A 17,069-nucleotide genomic window follows, 5' to 3' on the forward strand; every position below is an offset into this window, starting at 1 on the left:
GTCAGGATGGCCGGAGCATCTGGGTGAGAACCAGAGAAACAGGACATCTTCCTTCTGTACCATGAGCTGTGCCGCTTTGCTGTGCATGCACGTGACCCCAGAGACAGCTGGTTCACTGGCAGATCCCCATGACCCGACTTACTAAGGGAAAGGTAAGATGAACGCTGCCTCCAAAGAGGAGGGAAATATGATCTAACTCGTGCTAGAGCCTATAATTAGTCCCAGTCATGACTCTACTTTTGTTTGTGCAGCATTCATTCAGCAAAGACTTCTGGGGTTTGTGCCAGGCACAGTTCTAAGCACATATATAACTGTAAAAGATGAATAAATAAACTAGAGAGGTTCACTTTGTGCCCCAATCTCCTGTCTTTGAGAAGCTTTGATGGCCAGGATCCCTTCTCCCAAAGCAATCATGGTAATCATCATCATCGTCATCATCCGCTCCTAGACACATAACCTGACATGAGTGTAATCCGGAGAAAGGCCACATGGTAGCAAGTGGCTTCTCCACCTCCCAGACACCCTCACCCCAGCACCTTTTCCTTTGGTACTGTTGGGGCCAGTGCTTCCCAAGATGTCATGGAGTTGCTTTTACAGCCCATTTTGAATGGATTGCCTCTAGCCATAAATATCATTGTGATTTTAGCAAAATATTCGGCTGAATTGAAGCTAGAAGAGCTGTTGCTGAGTTGTTCCATGAAAGTAATACCCAGAGAAAAATGCAATGACCCAGGGATGCAGGCCTGGGAGTAGAACCACCTGCCTCTGGGTGGGAAGCAGATGAGGCTCAGGGGAGAAGACCGATGGGATGGCAGGGTCAGGGGAGTAGGGATCTGACAGGCGAGAGAGCAGCAGCATGGAGGAATCCAAGAGGGGCTGATGCCCTGGGAGGCTCGGGGTCAGAGGACAGGGAAGAGACAGTGTATTCCACGTGGGCTCGTGGGTGTCCACTTTTCTCTCTGTGTATCTGTTGTCACGGCCACAATAATACTGCATAACAAAAATCACAAAACCACAGTGGCATACAGCAATGAGTGTTTATTCCTCACATGCCTTGAGTGGTCAGCTTGGCAGCTCTGCCAATCTTCGCTGGGCTTCACTAGGTGGTTCTTCTGGTGTCAGTTGGACTTGCTCACATGTGGCAGGGTTGCTAATTCAGGACAGCCTTGGCTGGGTTGGCGAGGTGGCTTGTGTCTGCTCCATGTGTTTCCTGTTCTCCTTCTGGGGCCTGTGGGCTGGCCTGAGCATGCTGTTCTCCTGAAGATGGGGGAGGGCAGAGCACGAGAGTAAAGGTGGAAGGCCTTTCGCAGCCTCGGCTTGGCACTGCCACACCCCAGTTATCTATGGATTCAAGAGAGGAAGAAATGGGCCCACCCCCACCGTGACGTATGGGCTCTTCTCCAGCGTGAGAGAGCTATCAAGCCACCTGGCAGAGGGCGTGGACTCAGGAGCACTGGAAAAGTAGTGCTGCTGATGCAGTCCCTGTCCACGCCAGCAAGTCCTGTGTCATTCATAGCAGGGTGCAGTAGGGATGCTGTGATCGCCTGGCCACAGCTCTTCTCCAACCTTCTCTAACCCTTGGGGCAGGAGGCAAGGTCCATGACATCCTCAGTGCCTGGCTAGGCCAGGCCTGGTGGGAACAGCACCCGCCCTCCCCCATGGCATTGCGGTGCCCTCTCTTCCCCTTGCCCTCCTTCCACCTGCTCCCTGGCCCTTGGCAGCTGGTCCTGTTGCTGTTCTGAGGAGGAGGCACTGGACCGGCCGGGAGATGCGATCTGTGCCTGGCTTTTGGGTAGCCACTGTGGGGAGAGCATGTTGAAGGCTGGCTGGGCTCTTAGCTGGAGAGAAAGGTTTGGGGTGTCGCCAGGGAGCTGGGAGGTTAACAGCAGTCCCCGTACTAGGGAGGGAAGATAGACTGGGGCACAGGATCCTGAAAAGCTTTTATCCCACAATCAGGGGACGAGAAAATTCCCCGGAACCTCCCACATGTTTGAAGCAAGGGTGACCGGGCGTGGGGTGAGGATGTCCTTGCTTTTCCTATTAAGATGGCCTTCCTAACCCTGAATGTTCCTGGAGCCCCCCCACCCTCCGGATTTCTCTCAGGAAGGTCCATGGGGTCTTCTGTGTCCCCTCCTGCAGTGGCCCAGGCAGCTGCCCCGGCCTGCCCGCCACTCTGAAGGCCGCCCACTCTTCCACCCTGGTATTTGTCTTTCATTTCCTGACCCAGTCCCGTTCCAGTCTCCGGGCCGCTCCAACACAAACAGGCCGGCTGGTGTCCACACACTGACTGCCCTGCTGGCACGGGCACTGGCACTTTCCTGCTGCTGCCCCCACTCCTTCCTCCCCTCCCACGTCCTCCCTGCGCCCTGCAGGAGCTGCTGCCTCCTCCCCGCGTGGGAGGACAGAGCTCGGAAAAGCGCCCGGAGCTGGAGCTGGCAGGCCCAGGGCTTTCCACTTGGAGGAAACGCTGCATTTTTCACCTTTAACCCAGAAAAATATGGTTCTCAGAAAGCTTGTTTTTAGCACTGTGAGTTCCCAAAGGAGGAAGAGTAGGCAGCAGGAGGGGCCCCCAGCCCCTCTGAGCTCCGGCAGCAACCCCCACCCCAGAAGGCCGTTCTTCCTGGGAGGGAAGGACCGAGGGGCAGCCCGAAGAGGCCCAGCTGCGGGGAAAAGAAGGCAGAGAATTCCAGCTCCCAGTGGAAAGACAATACTTTAGCAAGGGAGCCTGGACAAGGCCTGAGCCGCTTCCCACCTCTTCCCTGCCTCTTCCAGCTCCTGCCTAGTCGAGGAATGCATAGTAGCTGCCCTTGGAGCTGGGGGTCACTCGGGGGGCGCCCTCCGCCGCCAGACTCTTAGCTGAGAAGGCAATAAGATTAGCTTATAAAAGGCAGGAATGATGTTCTCCAGCACTTTCTCCCTGCAGAGCTGCCAGCACAGAATCAAAATTAGAATCCAAAATCAGGGGTCGGACAGCTCCAGCCCACTCCCACGTGTTTATTTTTCCAGCATGGAGAGGTGGATCATCCGACTGCTTCCGAACTGGGGACTTATCCCTAGAGAAGAGAAATGTGAGCAGCCCCACCTCAGCCATGGTGAGGCCCGAAGTCCCAGGGCTGCAGGCATTTAAGCTGGTGAGTCCCGTGGAAGTGCAGGCTGCCGTTAGGAAGTTCCAGCTTACAGGTGGCTACAGTCGGGCCAGCAAAATGACTAATCCAATGCAACAGCATGAGCTGGCCTCTGGGCTGCCATGTGAGTAACTACACCGCAACCTCACGGTCAAAGAATGTTCACATACTTGATCTTCATAACAGTTCTCCTCTGATGATGGCCGGAGCAGATGGGCATGGCCTGTTGGACTTAGGAAGACAGACACTGGCCAGAAAGACTAGGTGACTTGCCCCTGGTCCCACCACGAGGATGCAGCTACGATGCTACATCTGCCCTCAGCCTGACTTCTGGTCTGGTGCAGCCTGGCCAGGGACACCCGCATTGTTGAGGGGCATTCTGGGGCTCCCTCGGGTTAGCTGTCGTCGGCAGTATAGTCATGAAAGTGAGGGGGATTTGGACCAAGGCCAAGTCCCAGGAGTCTGCCTGCCAGCGCATGTCAGTTTCTCAGCCCTGAGTCTGCCTTCTTTCAAAGCCCTTCTGTTGCAGGGACTCTGGGTTGAGCCAATCTGAAAGAAACTAAAGAACTAGTCCAGCAGGGTGGGATGCAGGCCCCTCTACAGGCAACTGGGTGTGGGTTAATTTCTTTTTGCTTCCCTCCTTTGCTTTCATCTCCACAAATAACCTCCATAACCCTGGGGAGTGGTTGCAAGCTGTTTCTGCCCAGCAGCCTGTTCCCTCGGGCCCCTGCCTTGTCCCAGCCAAGCCATGAGCTGAAAGGGCAGGGCAGGCAGCCGGGAAAGGACTCCCCTGCCGTTCCTCTTCTTCCCGCTTGCTCTTGCTGAGGCATCTTTGTCCTAGAAAGTTCGGAGCTCCCAGGAGCACTTGCCCTTTCCTGGAAAGACGAGAGAGAGAACATTATGTCTCAGCACTTGGGAGGAGGTCTCCGCTTTTCTATTTATCCATCTTGTTTCTCAGTTTTGCTCAAGATGCAAACAGTGTCCAGAGGCATAGACATTTCCCAGCATGTGGCATGTCCTCCCCGTGTCCCTGCTGCTCACCTCCAAGCCGGAGCCCAGCCTGGGGCTATGGGCTCCCTGGGCAGTCTGCTCTCACAGGGCTGCAGCTCTGACTTGGCTATGAGAGGACTTGAGTTGAAGGAAGGCCAGGGAGGCTCAAGAAATTTGCCGTTTATACTCACTCAATAACAAAAGTAAGAGGCACCAGGCCAGGGGCTTAGCTAAGGAAAGCCCTGTTAGGAAATTGGCCAAAAGAAAGCAGAGGCAGAGGAAATGGACTATGAGACAGAGAGAGCTGTGGGAGGAGAGGGGTGTGGGGACGCAGGGGTCACGGCATGGTGACCTCGGGCCCTGCCGGCAGCATTCCACGTTCTCACTCATTGTGGGGGTTCCAAGAGCAACTGTGGCCGGGTGGGTATGAAATGGGGAGGAGGGGCCTGTCAACTATAGTGGAAAGCAGAAAATGTGCCAATTGCTTGTCTAGCCCATATTCACACCACCTCAGAAATGAAAGAAGCCTGGGCGATCTCTGCTTCAGCTCCACATGGGGCTAGAGAGGTAAGAGGGTGTGCCCAGGGCTGGGGGCCTTATCCATGGGACTGCCTCTGGCCTGGAGGCCGGGAGCCCCTGGGAGTGTGTCGGGAGGCTTTGGGGGTGTGGGGACGGAGGGTGGGGAGTGGATGGCCCGTGGGCCCTCACAAGCATGGCTGTAGTTGTCCCTCTAGGCACTTGCCCACACATGGTCGGTTCACATTTCACTGACACTCACTGAGGATGAGCTATTCACAAACCAGCCCCTAGCCCAAGTGCCAGTGAGGATCTAAGGGATAGAGAGGACTCAGCTCCGCTTGTCAAGATGTCGCCTGGGCTGTGGTCTCACCTGAGGCTCACTGGCTCCTGAATCAGACACTCACAGGATCAGGGGAGTTCTACCTTCAGCGAGCATAACCATATTTAAAAATTCCTATTTATAGTTCCTGGAAATCCTGTGTTCCTGGGGTCCAGGGACCCTTTGCCATGACTAAAGGCCCAGGCTGGGGTAGAGTTGATGATGTGGGTTCCCGGGGGACTGAGGAAACTGTCATGCAGCTGCCCTTTCCAGTGGCCACCCAGCATGACCACAAGCAGCCCTCACCTTAGGGGAAATGGCACGGAAGCCATGAAACTCTATGTAAGAATCTTTGGTTCAGTTACTTATAAAAGACTGCATTTTATGACATAGAAAAGCTGGTTTGGATGTTTTTGTATATAAGGTGCATTTAGTATGAAATTCAGGTGTCAGACTAATGCCAAATACCTTTGCTTGACTTTCAAGGTTAATGAAAAGAATGAATATAGAACGATGTCCAGAATACAGAATTTAATAGTTCATCCATACATTGGGATTTCATATATCCATGAAGGAGTACCATAGAAGTGTTCTATTTATATGAAAAGATTTTCAAAATATGTGAAATAAAAATTCAAGTTCCAAAATAGAATCTACAATTCACTTTTATATATGCACACATATATATGAATAGACATGTACATAAATACACATTGACATAGGAAAATATTTCTGAAAGGATGAAAAGTAAAATGTTGAAAAGATCTAATGCTGCATAAAAAGACTGTGTGGGCCAGGCACAGTGGCTCACGCCTGTAATCCCTGTACTTTGGCAGGCCGAGGAGGACGGATCACGAGGTCAGGAGTTCGAGACCAGCCTAACCAACATGGTGAAACCTCGTCTCTACTAAAACTACAAAAAATTAGTTGGGCTTGGTGGCAGGTGCCTATAATCCCAGCTACTTGGGAGGCAGAGGTTGCCGTGAGCTGAAATTGCACCACTGCACTCCAGCCTGGGTAACAGAGCAAGACTCTGTCTTGAAAATTTTTTAAAAAAAGATCATGTGATTTTCTTTTCTTTTCTGTTTTCCAGTTTTTCTTCAGTGAGTATTTATTGTTCTGCCTACTCAGTATATCACCTCTTTTGGAGGGACTGGTCATTCTCCAACTCTTGTGAAAATGACCTTTGAATAGAACCTTTTTCCAACCACAGGACTGAACCAGGGATGAGCACATGATAAGCCTGCCCAGAGTCCTCAGGGCAAGCTGGTGAGAAGAACTCTCCTGATGGCAAGGCTGTAAGCTTGGAGGAGCCTGGAACCATGGGCCCAGCTGCTTGGGGAGGTCTGGCTTGAGGGAACAAAGTTTTGTATATGGAGGAGGTATGTATTATTTCCAGGTGGAAAAGGAGACTACAGCAGTGTGGCCTGAGGAACATGCCAGGGCTTACCTACCCACAAAGTAGATCCCTGAACTGTCAGAGCCAAGACTATCTTCTACAGAAGCAGATATGCAGTTTGGGGAAGAGGAATGGGAACCAGAATGGATCAGGTGGTCATGCAAGTTGGAAGGATACAGAGAATCTGACCCACAGACAATGAAACCAAGGTTCAAACTGGGGAGGAGATGGCAGAGGGCAGAGGTGACGGGCAATGGGTAGAAGGCTCTAACCTGTTACCACTTAAGATAAAGGCCATTTTTCTCCCATCCGCTGTTGTCAGAGGCAAGAAGATAAGGGTAAATTTCTGTCTAGGGAGAACAAGGCAATCGCATTCGACACATACTAAAGCATCTACCACAAGGCAAGCTGGCCCAAATCTGGGGAGGGAGCGGCTTTGAGCTACCACAGGGAGCCTCCCATCCTTGTCCTTAACCAGGGTTTCCTCGTCTTACACAGTCTGAGATTGTCCCACAAGGGATCACGCTCTGTAAAAGAACTATTTCTAATATCCACGGAAACACACTAAACCACGTGTTTTTCTCAAGGCGCATTCAAAGAATATCAAGCACCTGAGACGTAGCCGATCCTGCACCAAAGCTTCGTGGATGTAAGCGTCCGAGACACCGTCTAATTCCCATTCCGGAATCAAGCGCTAGGATTGTGCTTGGTGCTGTGGGGATGCACAGGCCTGGGAAGGTGCAGGACTGAGGGCCTGGCAATGCTAGAAAAGGCTTCTGTGAGCCAGCAAGGCCTAACCTGGGCCCTGTGGATGGAAGAAGTTATCTAAGTGAAGACCCTGCATTCACCCTGTAGGGACAGATGCTGTGGCTGCCCTGCAGGCCCTGTGCTGTGCAGCTCCTCTCTGTGTAACTGGAGAGATGACCTAAGGTGCAGCTAAACCAGCGTGGAGGCATTTATACCTTTAAAGCCTTAGGTGTTCCTGTAGTTTCTCAAGAGGCGGCCTGGGTAACAACCACTGTCGGGAACATGACGTACTCTAATCCTCCCAAGTCCAGCAAAGGTGGGCATGAAAGCCACGTTTCAGAGATGAGGAAACGGGGAGAGGTGCTCTCCAAAGGTTATCCTGGTAGAGAGCGGCGATGCTGGGACGGGAGCCAGGCCTGTGAAAAGGTATGAACCCAGCCTCTGCCAACACAGGAAAGGGAAGGAGCGACAATGGTAATCGAGGAAATTAGAGTCTAGGTTCCATTCTGAAGGTGGCATGTTGCCTGCACTGGTAACTGGGCAATTTGGGACTAGGAGGGTCCATCTGTTGTCAGCACTCTGCTTCCTCAAGGCTTTCAGACTCTGGCTCGCATCACCTCCAAGGACGGTGTGGATGAGGAGAGTATGCAAGTGCCTCTAGAGCTGGAAGAGGCTCAGACTCCAGCAGAGAGAAGGCAGGCTGAGGGCAGGAGGGGAAGATAGATTTGTTTGAGCTGAAGCTTGACATTCTTTCATACCTTTTGAATGTTTAGAAACAGAGGTTCATACACTGGGGTTGCATTCATTTTAATGTTATTTCTACTTAGTTTTTTTGTTTTTGAGATAAGAGTTTTGCTCTTGTTGCCCAGGCTGGAGTGCAATGGTGTGATCTCGGCTCAATGCAACCTCCACCTCCCAGGTTCAAGTGATTCTCCTGCCTCAGCCTCCCGAGTACCTGGGATTACAGGTGTGCACCACCACAACTAGCTAATTTTTCTATTTTTAGTAGAGACGGGGTTTCACCATGTTGGCCAGGCTGGTCTCAAACTCCTGACCTCAGGTGATCCACCCATCTTGGCCTCCCAAAGTGCTGGGATTAGAGGCGTGAGCCGCCGTGCCTGGGCATCACTTAACAGTTTTTATCAAGATCATCCTCAAAAGCTTTTCTTGTCTGTAATCTGAAACTAATTACCCAGGGATGTAATCATCTCCAATTTAAGCACAAATCGGTTCAAGGCATCTCGTTACCTCAACGTCCCTGGGACCAGCACAACGAGTATTTTCAATTCAGTTGTTTTATTATTGATCACTCCAGGAGAAAAGCAGTAAGGTTACATTTATAAGCCACTCAAAACAAGTTATTATAATTCTTTTGTGAAGAACTTGTTTGTAAGCTAACATTTTAGTTGACATTGAATACTTCTTTAAAACTTTTTTCAAATGTCTCTATTTTTTCCCCCAATAATTTCATCATTTTTCTCTGATCCTAAAAAGTTCCTAGGGTTATGGGTGCTACACATCTTGACTCAAGAACTCACTCACCATCTGGGAAACAAGTTATGCATTGAGAATCCTAGCACTTAAATATTAACATGTTTTTCACAATTAATTTTAAATTGGTCGGCAGTTTCTTCTGGTTAAATCCAGGCCCATTCATGTTTCAATCTGGCTAAGTCTAGGCTATACATATGACCAAGGACTTAATTTCTCCATTTAAGAACATCTATTAAAGATCACTTTATACGGTAAAATTATTGGTTTTGTTAAATCTGTGACTGTATTTCCTAATTCAATAGGTTGAAATAAAATGTTGATACACTCTCAGAATCTTCAGGCATGTTTAAGCTATTTTCAGAGGATATCAACTAAAAACCATACTTTAAAGACCCGTATTTATTTATTTGCTAATGCTGGATTCCCACTGTGTGATTATTTTTATGCTAACTTCTCAGGTAAACAATGATTTAATGGAACAGATGGATGGTTACACCAATGGCACAGCAATGTATTCAAATGTTAAAAATACATCTATACCGCTATGTGACTGCTTTACAACCACTGTATTTCTTACGGACCGAACAAATACAACAAGAAAGCAGATGCTACTTCTCCTAGTGTGTAACATGGGGAAAAAACCCAATAATGCCCAAGTCTGCCAGTGTAAGATGTAAGAAAATATATTTATTTTTTTCATGACAATACTATGATAAAATTGTTAAATACATGCATGTTTTAAAAACAGACATAAGTAACATCTTTAGAATTAACAGCCAAGCATACTAGTTTTACATTTATGGTGTCTTAGTAACAGATTGCTTACAGTCTATGTTTTTGCTATAATCATGTTTTCCAAAAGATACAGAAACTAAATTCTGAAATTATACAATGATATAAAGTGTCCAAATTTCTAATTCTAACACAACTTAATATCCAAATTTTCACAAGGCAGGAAATATTTCAGTTGTCATCTCTGTAAGTGGAGTTGTTTTATTCCATATTACTCTCAGAATTCTGTGAATCAGACTGAATCACACACACATAGTTCACCTATAGTTTACTTCCTGAATAGGTGTATTTAAATGTTTCCTTATATGATTAAACATGATTTTAAGTACAGCACATCACAACTGATCATTCACCTTAAAAAAAAAGTCTGTAGTGGTAATATTTCAATAAATGAAAATGGAACAGTTTGGGATCTGTAGTTCCTCCCTATCTTCTTTCAGCTACATTTACAAACACTTGACCAAACAAAAATTAGTAAACAGTTACTAGTATTTATAAAAAACTTAAAATATTTAACATATAATACTCACTTAAAAAAAAAACATTCATTCTACAAACAACCTTACAAAAGACAAAACTTCTATCTGTTCACAGTATGTGTATTTTGTAAACAGTAATTCACTATAATGCAATTTTGAAAGTAAAAAAGGTAATTTCCTAGTGTTATAAGGACCTTGACTTATGGCCAGCTAATGAAAGAGATGAAAACCTAACATTCTTACTAGGGAAGTTAAGTATTTTAAAATGATTTATTTTACCTTTAAACATACTGTAAGGTGGTACTATCTCAAATCTAGGATTTCTATTTATTTACCCAGGCCAATCTTTTACAAGCAATGCTGAATTAAAATGTATTTAAGAAAAAGCCATGCTCTTTTTTGAGAAAATAACAGGATAAAACAAATGCCAGGCAGGGCATCGATTACATAATATCTACACCTCCACAACAATGAAAGGTCTCTTTTTCGTGTTGTCTCCCACTATTCACAATGTTATTTGTATTTTTCCTAAATATTATGCTGGAAGGAGAAAATTAAATAGAAGGAAGCTTATGAAATATTAGAAAAAATGGGGAAAAGTATTTGGAACTGAACTGGGAGAAGAATGTTTTAAAAAAATTGTATGAAAACCGTTATTCAGTGTTCTTTTCTATAAACTGCAAAAATACTAATGTTAAAGCTAACAGTTAACTTTTCCACGTTATAAATGAAAATTGTATTACCACCTAGTGATATTTTCATCTTTTACAATAATACACCACTGGAATGTTTAGGAAAATAGAATTATTTAACGTAGAATAATTCTAAAAGGAAGTACACTTTAAATATATAAGGAAATTCAACAACTTAAGTGAGCCATTCAATCAGGTGTGCAAAGTATTTTAGTCTTAAGTGCAACACATAGGATCTATGTTATTATTATTATTTTAAGTTCTGATTGGCTACTGTAAAGGCAATCTTAGAGGACTCATGTAAATATAATATAAATCAATTTTCTTTCAATTAGACATTTTCCCCACTCACATCTCTTAGTTTTTAGGGTATTCAGTCCCAGCAACCAAAAAAAAGTAAGTTATTAATATTTTATTTCTAGTTAATGTTCAACCAATTTTTCTTCTGTAAGAGCTTTTGAATTTATTGTTTCTGTGGTTCTTTAGCTAGGCACTTACACATAAAAACATTCAGAGGGTTTTCCCCTTAACACACTACTTTTAATTTTCATGAAAATGTTGCACAGTTAGAATTTATCTTGCATAGGTAAATTCTATTTATAACATGGACTCTGATAATCCAAAATATTAACATTCCTAATATAGGGAAAAATAAGCACCATTCATGGTTAAAAACAATAGAATCCTGTTATAACCCAATATCATAAGTATAAGGATTTGGATATATTCTAGACCAAATCACACTCCCTGAAACTTTACAGGTGTAATGAAGCCTGACATATCAGCCAACTAACTGAATGTTATTCTTAATCCTTTACATTGGCACTAAAAATAATTCATCTGTAATAAATGACCATGCAATAATTAACAGCACTAACTGAAAAAGAATAAAAATCTAACCACCATAGCAAAATAAGAGGTTTAAGTATTATTAATAGCCCTGGTACATAATCCATAAAGATATAAATGAACCAAATTCAAGCCAAGTAATTCCCAATGATATTCTAAGGCTAAGTCTAAAAGATGAATGTTCTGTAACTTTGGCCATAAATAATTTTCTTCTATGAATTTTCTTCTAGATATAAATAAGATGGGCATGACAGCATGAAACTTTATTTCAGCAGGAAATAAAGACTTAAAATAAATGCTTTCAGGAAGCAATTTATCAAGACAATGAGTTCTAATCCGTTAACCCCACACATGGACACAGCGTTGGGATGAGCACATGCTGGTTGATACAAATGTGCCCCAGTTGCACACCTATCAAAGAAGAAGAAATTATGAACACTTAAAATTATGGAGAAATAAGATATCTAGTGATGTACAGGCATGAGTCCTTCCCCAGTTTTCACTCAAACAGTGGAGTCACTTCCAAAGTAGACTTGAATCTTTGAACCAATAGTCTCAGATATACACAAGCTAGATTTTGAAGGGTCTCACCTTTCAGGAAAATTATGTTGAATCTGTGACACTCTGGATAGGACTCAGTCAAGAAAATCAGTTATTGAGCTTTCACGATGTGCCTAGTCTTTGTAGCTAATAATCCCACATTTTACTCTGAGATGCCCAATTTTACACTTTCAAAATAAAAAAAAGGCATTTTGTAAAATGCAAACTTTAACATAGTTCAAAATAGAAAATAGCAAAAATAACCTTAGATTAAGCAAACAAAAAGTTTTATCAGATTCTATACCTGAGCAGTAGAAAATTTTGAGATAAGGTTTTAAAAATATTGACATGTTAAGGAGTATTTTACTTTCAAAACACCATAAAATTGATTTTGAATTCCCTTTGGAAGAAAACATTCCCTAGTCTCCTTCACTAAATTACAAATAATTACCCACATACAAAAAGGATTTGTAATGTTCGTTAAATATGGATGGCATGAAGATGATTAAGAAACTACAGGACTTATTTCCAACAAGAATACAATATGCATGAAGTTTTGAAAATGTGACTTTTTACCACAGTTTCTGAGAGTGCAATAGTACTAACTGTTCTAAAGGTAATCTTTCAGATCCATGAGCCATGAAAGTAATGCTGGTTGGAAAATGAGGTTGATACTTCCTCCCTTAAACTTCTCAATGAATGGCTGCTTCTGTTTCTAAGCTGCAGGAACAAAGCACCTCTATCACATAAGCACATAAACATACAACTCAGCTATCCAGGTACTCAGGGCCACAATCTCAAGTCCAGGGCTGTACAAATTCAACAAATCGATGACCTAGATTGCATACATGTGTTAATCTGCACAAGATATGATTCACAAGTTTCCTCTAATGTTAAAAGTCTGGCTAAGTCTTTAATAATTTAATATTAAATATTATTTATTTAAAATGGTCACTCATAAAAGAAATGCAGTCATAATGAGCCCCATAATGATCTCCATTCCTCGCAAGGGAAGCTTGATTTGAAACTGGCTTGTAAGTGAATCGACTTGTAAGAGAGGTAAAAATGTGTCTTACATGAATTATTACTATCAACAGACATGATGGAATATAATGCTAGTTTGACATTTAGATTTTTCTAACCAATGACTGGGCTTTCACTGAGGAAAAGAGATATTTTCCAATTATTTTTCCGGTCAGTAAAGGCTGGAGGGTACACATCTAGCCTCTGCTTCTAGCTAGTCCTTAACTGTCACTTCCAAGGGAGAAGTCACAAATCTAACTGGACAGAGCACAACCACTACAAGACCACCTTGTAAACACAGGCATGCAACCTGCATTGACAAAGAGCGCACACTTACCACTGTCTCAGACAACTGGACATGTGACCAAGAATGTCCCCTCCCTCCCAGTTTCCTCCTCTCTTCCCGTGTTGCTGCTCTCCTTACACACACAGGTGGGGCGGGGGTAGAGGTACTATCCTGGGATCTGCACAAGGATCTAGCTGTCTACAATTCAATGCGGAAAAAGAAGGAAAACCGCTTTGGCCTCAGACATAAACCACATTCTTTTAAGCATACAGCAACTTATAAGGAGCTTACCCAGACTTACAGTGTTACTCTGCTTCTCATTAAGCTAGTGATCCTCGTGTATGAAACTCCAGAAGTAGGGGAAAGGTGAGTGATATTCTGCACTTTTTTCATACATAAAATGCAGTGAAGTCTTGGATAGAATGAAAGGACTTAAGAGCCCCAGTGATATTCACCATTAGCCAAACAAATGAGTCGTTATATAGGTTAGAAAAGGCCCTGGATCCAGATGGTCACAGTTGAAATGCATATATATTGAGGACAGAAATCAAACAATCTCTTCTGGCCTTTTCTCATTATCTCAGGTTAGTGTCATTTAGAGCAATAAACTTTTACTGTAGCCAACACTTATCCCTGTCCTAGAGAGATAAAGTATGGGACTGATACATTTCAACAGGGAACAAGGTAGGAGTTGAGGGCAAGCTGCCCATGGTAACAGCAAGCTTCGGCAGGGAGAGAAGGCAGCCCCAGGTCTGAGTGTCTGGGGTGGAAGCTAAGGGAAGGAGCCAAAGAGGATACAAAGAAAGACAAGAAAACACTATTTAGGGATGGCACTGATTGGATATAGTTTTCATTGCTGAATATTTCTATGAGCTATTATATAGTTTTAATATACTATGTATGTACATAATGAATTGTATTTCATTCCAAATTTCTACAGACCATAAAGCTCAAAAATTTAGCTGAATCCTAGCAGTTAAAATCAGGATTCATCCACAGAGAACCTAAATAGATTTGTCCCTTGTCACTCTGTGGCTTTTTTCTACAACACAGTTTTTAAAAAGATAGACTATGAGCTTCAAAAAAATTAACTGATCCATTATTTGCAAATACATTACAGAACCTCAGATAATAATTAAAAAACAGGCATATCTTATTCAGACACTTAAAAGTTTCAAGAACTTTTGCCTTAACTATGAAAGACAAAATACACACGCAACCCGAGGGCAGGGAAAATACAAGATACACTTTTTAGTTCTTCCTTCTGCCTTTCCAAGAACCACAATCACTCCAGACATCACTTATGAGAAACAAGGGTGGGCAGCGGATGCTGTGCTGAAGGCACCCAACTCTGCACAGCTCACCAAGCAACTGCTTTACCTGCAATACAGGAATGCCCATGGCATTCATATCAGCTTATGACACTTACTAAGAAATAGCCCTTGGGTAACTGTTCCTGTAAGAAACATTCTGTCTTTCATTTTATATTTATAAATTTGAGGACTGGATCAGAAAATCTGGCATGATAAAAAGACTCAAGAGTAGGAGGAACATCCACTGGGAGGTGTCAAAGATCAACTCTGCCTGGGCAGCCAGGCTCAATGGCATGGTCTCCTCAGGAGGAATGCAACCCAATCAGAACTATATGGACAGTTAATGCCACTAGATATTGCTTAGTAGTCATCTCACATAGTAAATCACTGGAATTATAGGCTTATGAATAATATTGAATTTGCTCATATAAAGCTGACACTGTATCACAAAATAAAATGATTTAAAAACAACTTGGGTCTATAGCCATAGAAATGTAAATTTTAAATATTAAGGCAACCAACTAAAATAATGGAAGCAAGCATAAAAGCTAAAAAATAGTGAAAAGGCTTCAAAAACCTATCACAGCAAGAAAACATGATTATGATTTGGGCTGGTCAGTGTCACACTTGTTTTCAAAGTTTGTACCCCTGAGACAACTGTTTGATAACCACTATACAGTAGGCACAGAAATCAGCATACTTTACCAAACAAAACATGAAATCACTGTCGCTACATTAAAAATTAAATTAATTTTTGTGAATGCTGTGGATAGAGGAGAATAATCTTAAAAGTTTTTAAATCTGTGCTTGGTTTTCATCTAGAAAGGAGTAAATGTCAGGCAAATAAACATCATCTGTTACTTGGACATTTTTCTCCCTGGCCTGCAAATCCACTTGCAATTCCACCAAGTATACATATGAGAAAACCCTGAACAACAGAACAGAAACAGCTGCGGCAGGACTTGTTCTACATGTATGTATGAGTCGGTATTAGCCTTGAAATGCTTCTTGAAGGTAGAGCACATGAGAATTCTTTGGCTTGATCACAAAGAGCTCCGAATCTTGAGTTTTGTGGATTGAGGATTCTGAGTCACTATACTTTGGCTTTTAGACTACATTAACAGCACATGAACACTTGTAGTGTAACTTAACATGTAGAGAAGTTCACCTCCTAACAGTACGTCACAGGATCCCTCCAAGAATACCCAGTGCTGACGTAGCAACACTAGCAAGAAGAGCTTATTGAGATGGCCGAATGAAGTGACACGGTAACACTGTTAATCGTTTGGTTTGTTCTGAAAAAAGTTTGTAAAGGACCACCCTCCTCCATTAGATTTAGGAGAGTCTTCATCTTTAGGAGGAATCAAAAATTGTCGGGAATTAATGGAGCATGGACTTCCAAATGAGACAATCTCACTGTTGCTGTCTATGGATCTAGGAGAGTCTGGAGACACTAAATTCCACATATTTACATTGGCCTGAGGTCTATAACCCACAGTTTTATCTAAGTCCTCTTCTGCAGCTATATCTTCCACAGTAGAATTAATGGGAAGGTGCATCTGTGGTTTATAGCCTGCCCCTCCTACAGGGTCGTTTTCTTCTTCTTCTTCGGGTTTTGCTTGAGGCTGATACATTGACTGAACATCAATGTAAATGACCTGTGCAGCCCCTCCAGCTTCATCTGCGGCTGGGTTTGGTATTTCTTCCTCAATGATGGGTGGACAGTAGGACACAACCACATGGTTTTCAGGCTCTGCATCAGAGCAATCTTCAGGACGCTCAGCTACTGGGGATATTATTTCTGTATCTTCTATTTTAGGAAATGCTGATCGAGTTTCCAAAACCTCAACATTATTTGGGGTACAAGGATTCATTTCCAATGTTTTAAGAGCACTGCTTCCCTAGAAATAAATTTAAAAATAGTGATTAAAATTGCACTAAATGCTATTGCAATGCTCCTCCTACAAAAAGGGGCACTATTTCTTTTTCCCCAAATCTGCTTGTTAACAGGTGCCTCTACCCTTCTGTATTTCACACTACAGCAACTACAGCACAGCCACTTTTTCCCTCCATATCAGTATTTTCCTTGTTATTAATATTTGTGGGAGAAAAAAAGAGCATGGTATAATTTAAAACTAATAATTTTAGAAACTGAGATGTTTTAAAGCATACTATTTTGCCAATACTTTTTACTTAGAATGATATTTGCATGTTAAAGACTTTTCACAAAAGATTAAAAAAAGCAGCCACACGTCAAAGATAAATATAAGAAAATAAAAGATTACCTCACAGACACTCTTTTGAAACTGTAATGCTTTACAGTTTTCTGGATTTGGAATATCAGGGTAGAAGGTTTCTTTAATCCTTTAAATAAAGAATTATTAAAGTAAATTTAATAATTTTAAGATTATTAGATAATAAGTTAATAAATCATTAGGCTTATTTGAAGTATTTATGAATCCTTTAATGAACATCTGAGATAAACACAGAAGATCTTTAGTG

At 43.1% G+C, this 17,069-nt stretch overlaps 1 protein-coding gene and 1 long non-coding RNA gene across 5 annotated transcripts in view; one reads left to right on the plus strand and one right to left on the minus strand.

The window, feature by feature from the left end:
- Positions 1 to 4,828: 4,828 nt before the first annotated feature.
- LOC135274859 (uncharacterized) lies at positions 4,829 to 9,567 on the plus strand. The gene is made up of 2 exons (XR_010342577.1): positions 4,829 to 6,335; positions 6,940 to 9,567. It is a non-coding gene; the product is annotated as an uncharacterized LOC135274859 (long non-coding RNA).
- Positions 9,261 to 17,069, minus strand: part of LIFR (LIF receptor subunit alpha) — an 80,937-nt gene continuing 73,128 nt past the window's right edge. For all 4 annotated transcript variants that reach the window (XM_064375931.1, XM_012460021.2, XM_021671853.2 and 1 more), the window contains exons 19-20: positions 16,853 to 16,931; positions 9,261 to 16,468 (exon numbers count right to left, since the gene is read on the minus strand). In XM_064375931.1, the coding sequence (XP_064232001.1) occupies positions 15,845 to 16,468; positions 16,853 to 16,931 (703 nt within the window). In that variant the 3' untranslated portion in view covers positions 9,261 to 15,844. The remainder of the gene's footprint in view (positions 16,469 to 16,852; positions 16,932 to 17,069) is intronic.

This window comes from Aotus nancymaae, unplaced genomic scaffold, assembly GCF_030222135.1.
Source record: "Aotus nancymaae isolate 86718 unplaced genomic scaffold, 86718_ANA_hifiasm-v0.15.2.pri h1tg000014l, whole genome shotgun sequence".
Lineage (NCBI taxonomy): Eukaryota > Metazoa > Chordata > Mammalia > Primates > Aotidae > Aotus > Aotus nancymaae.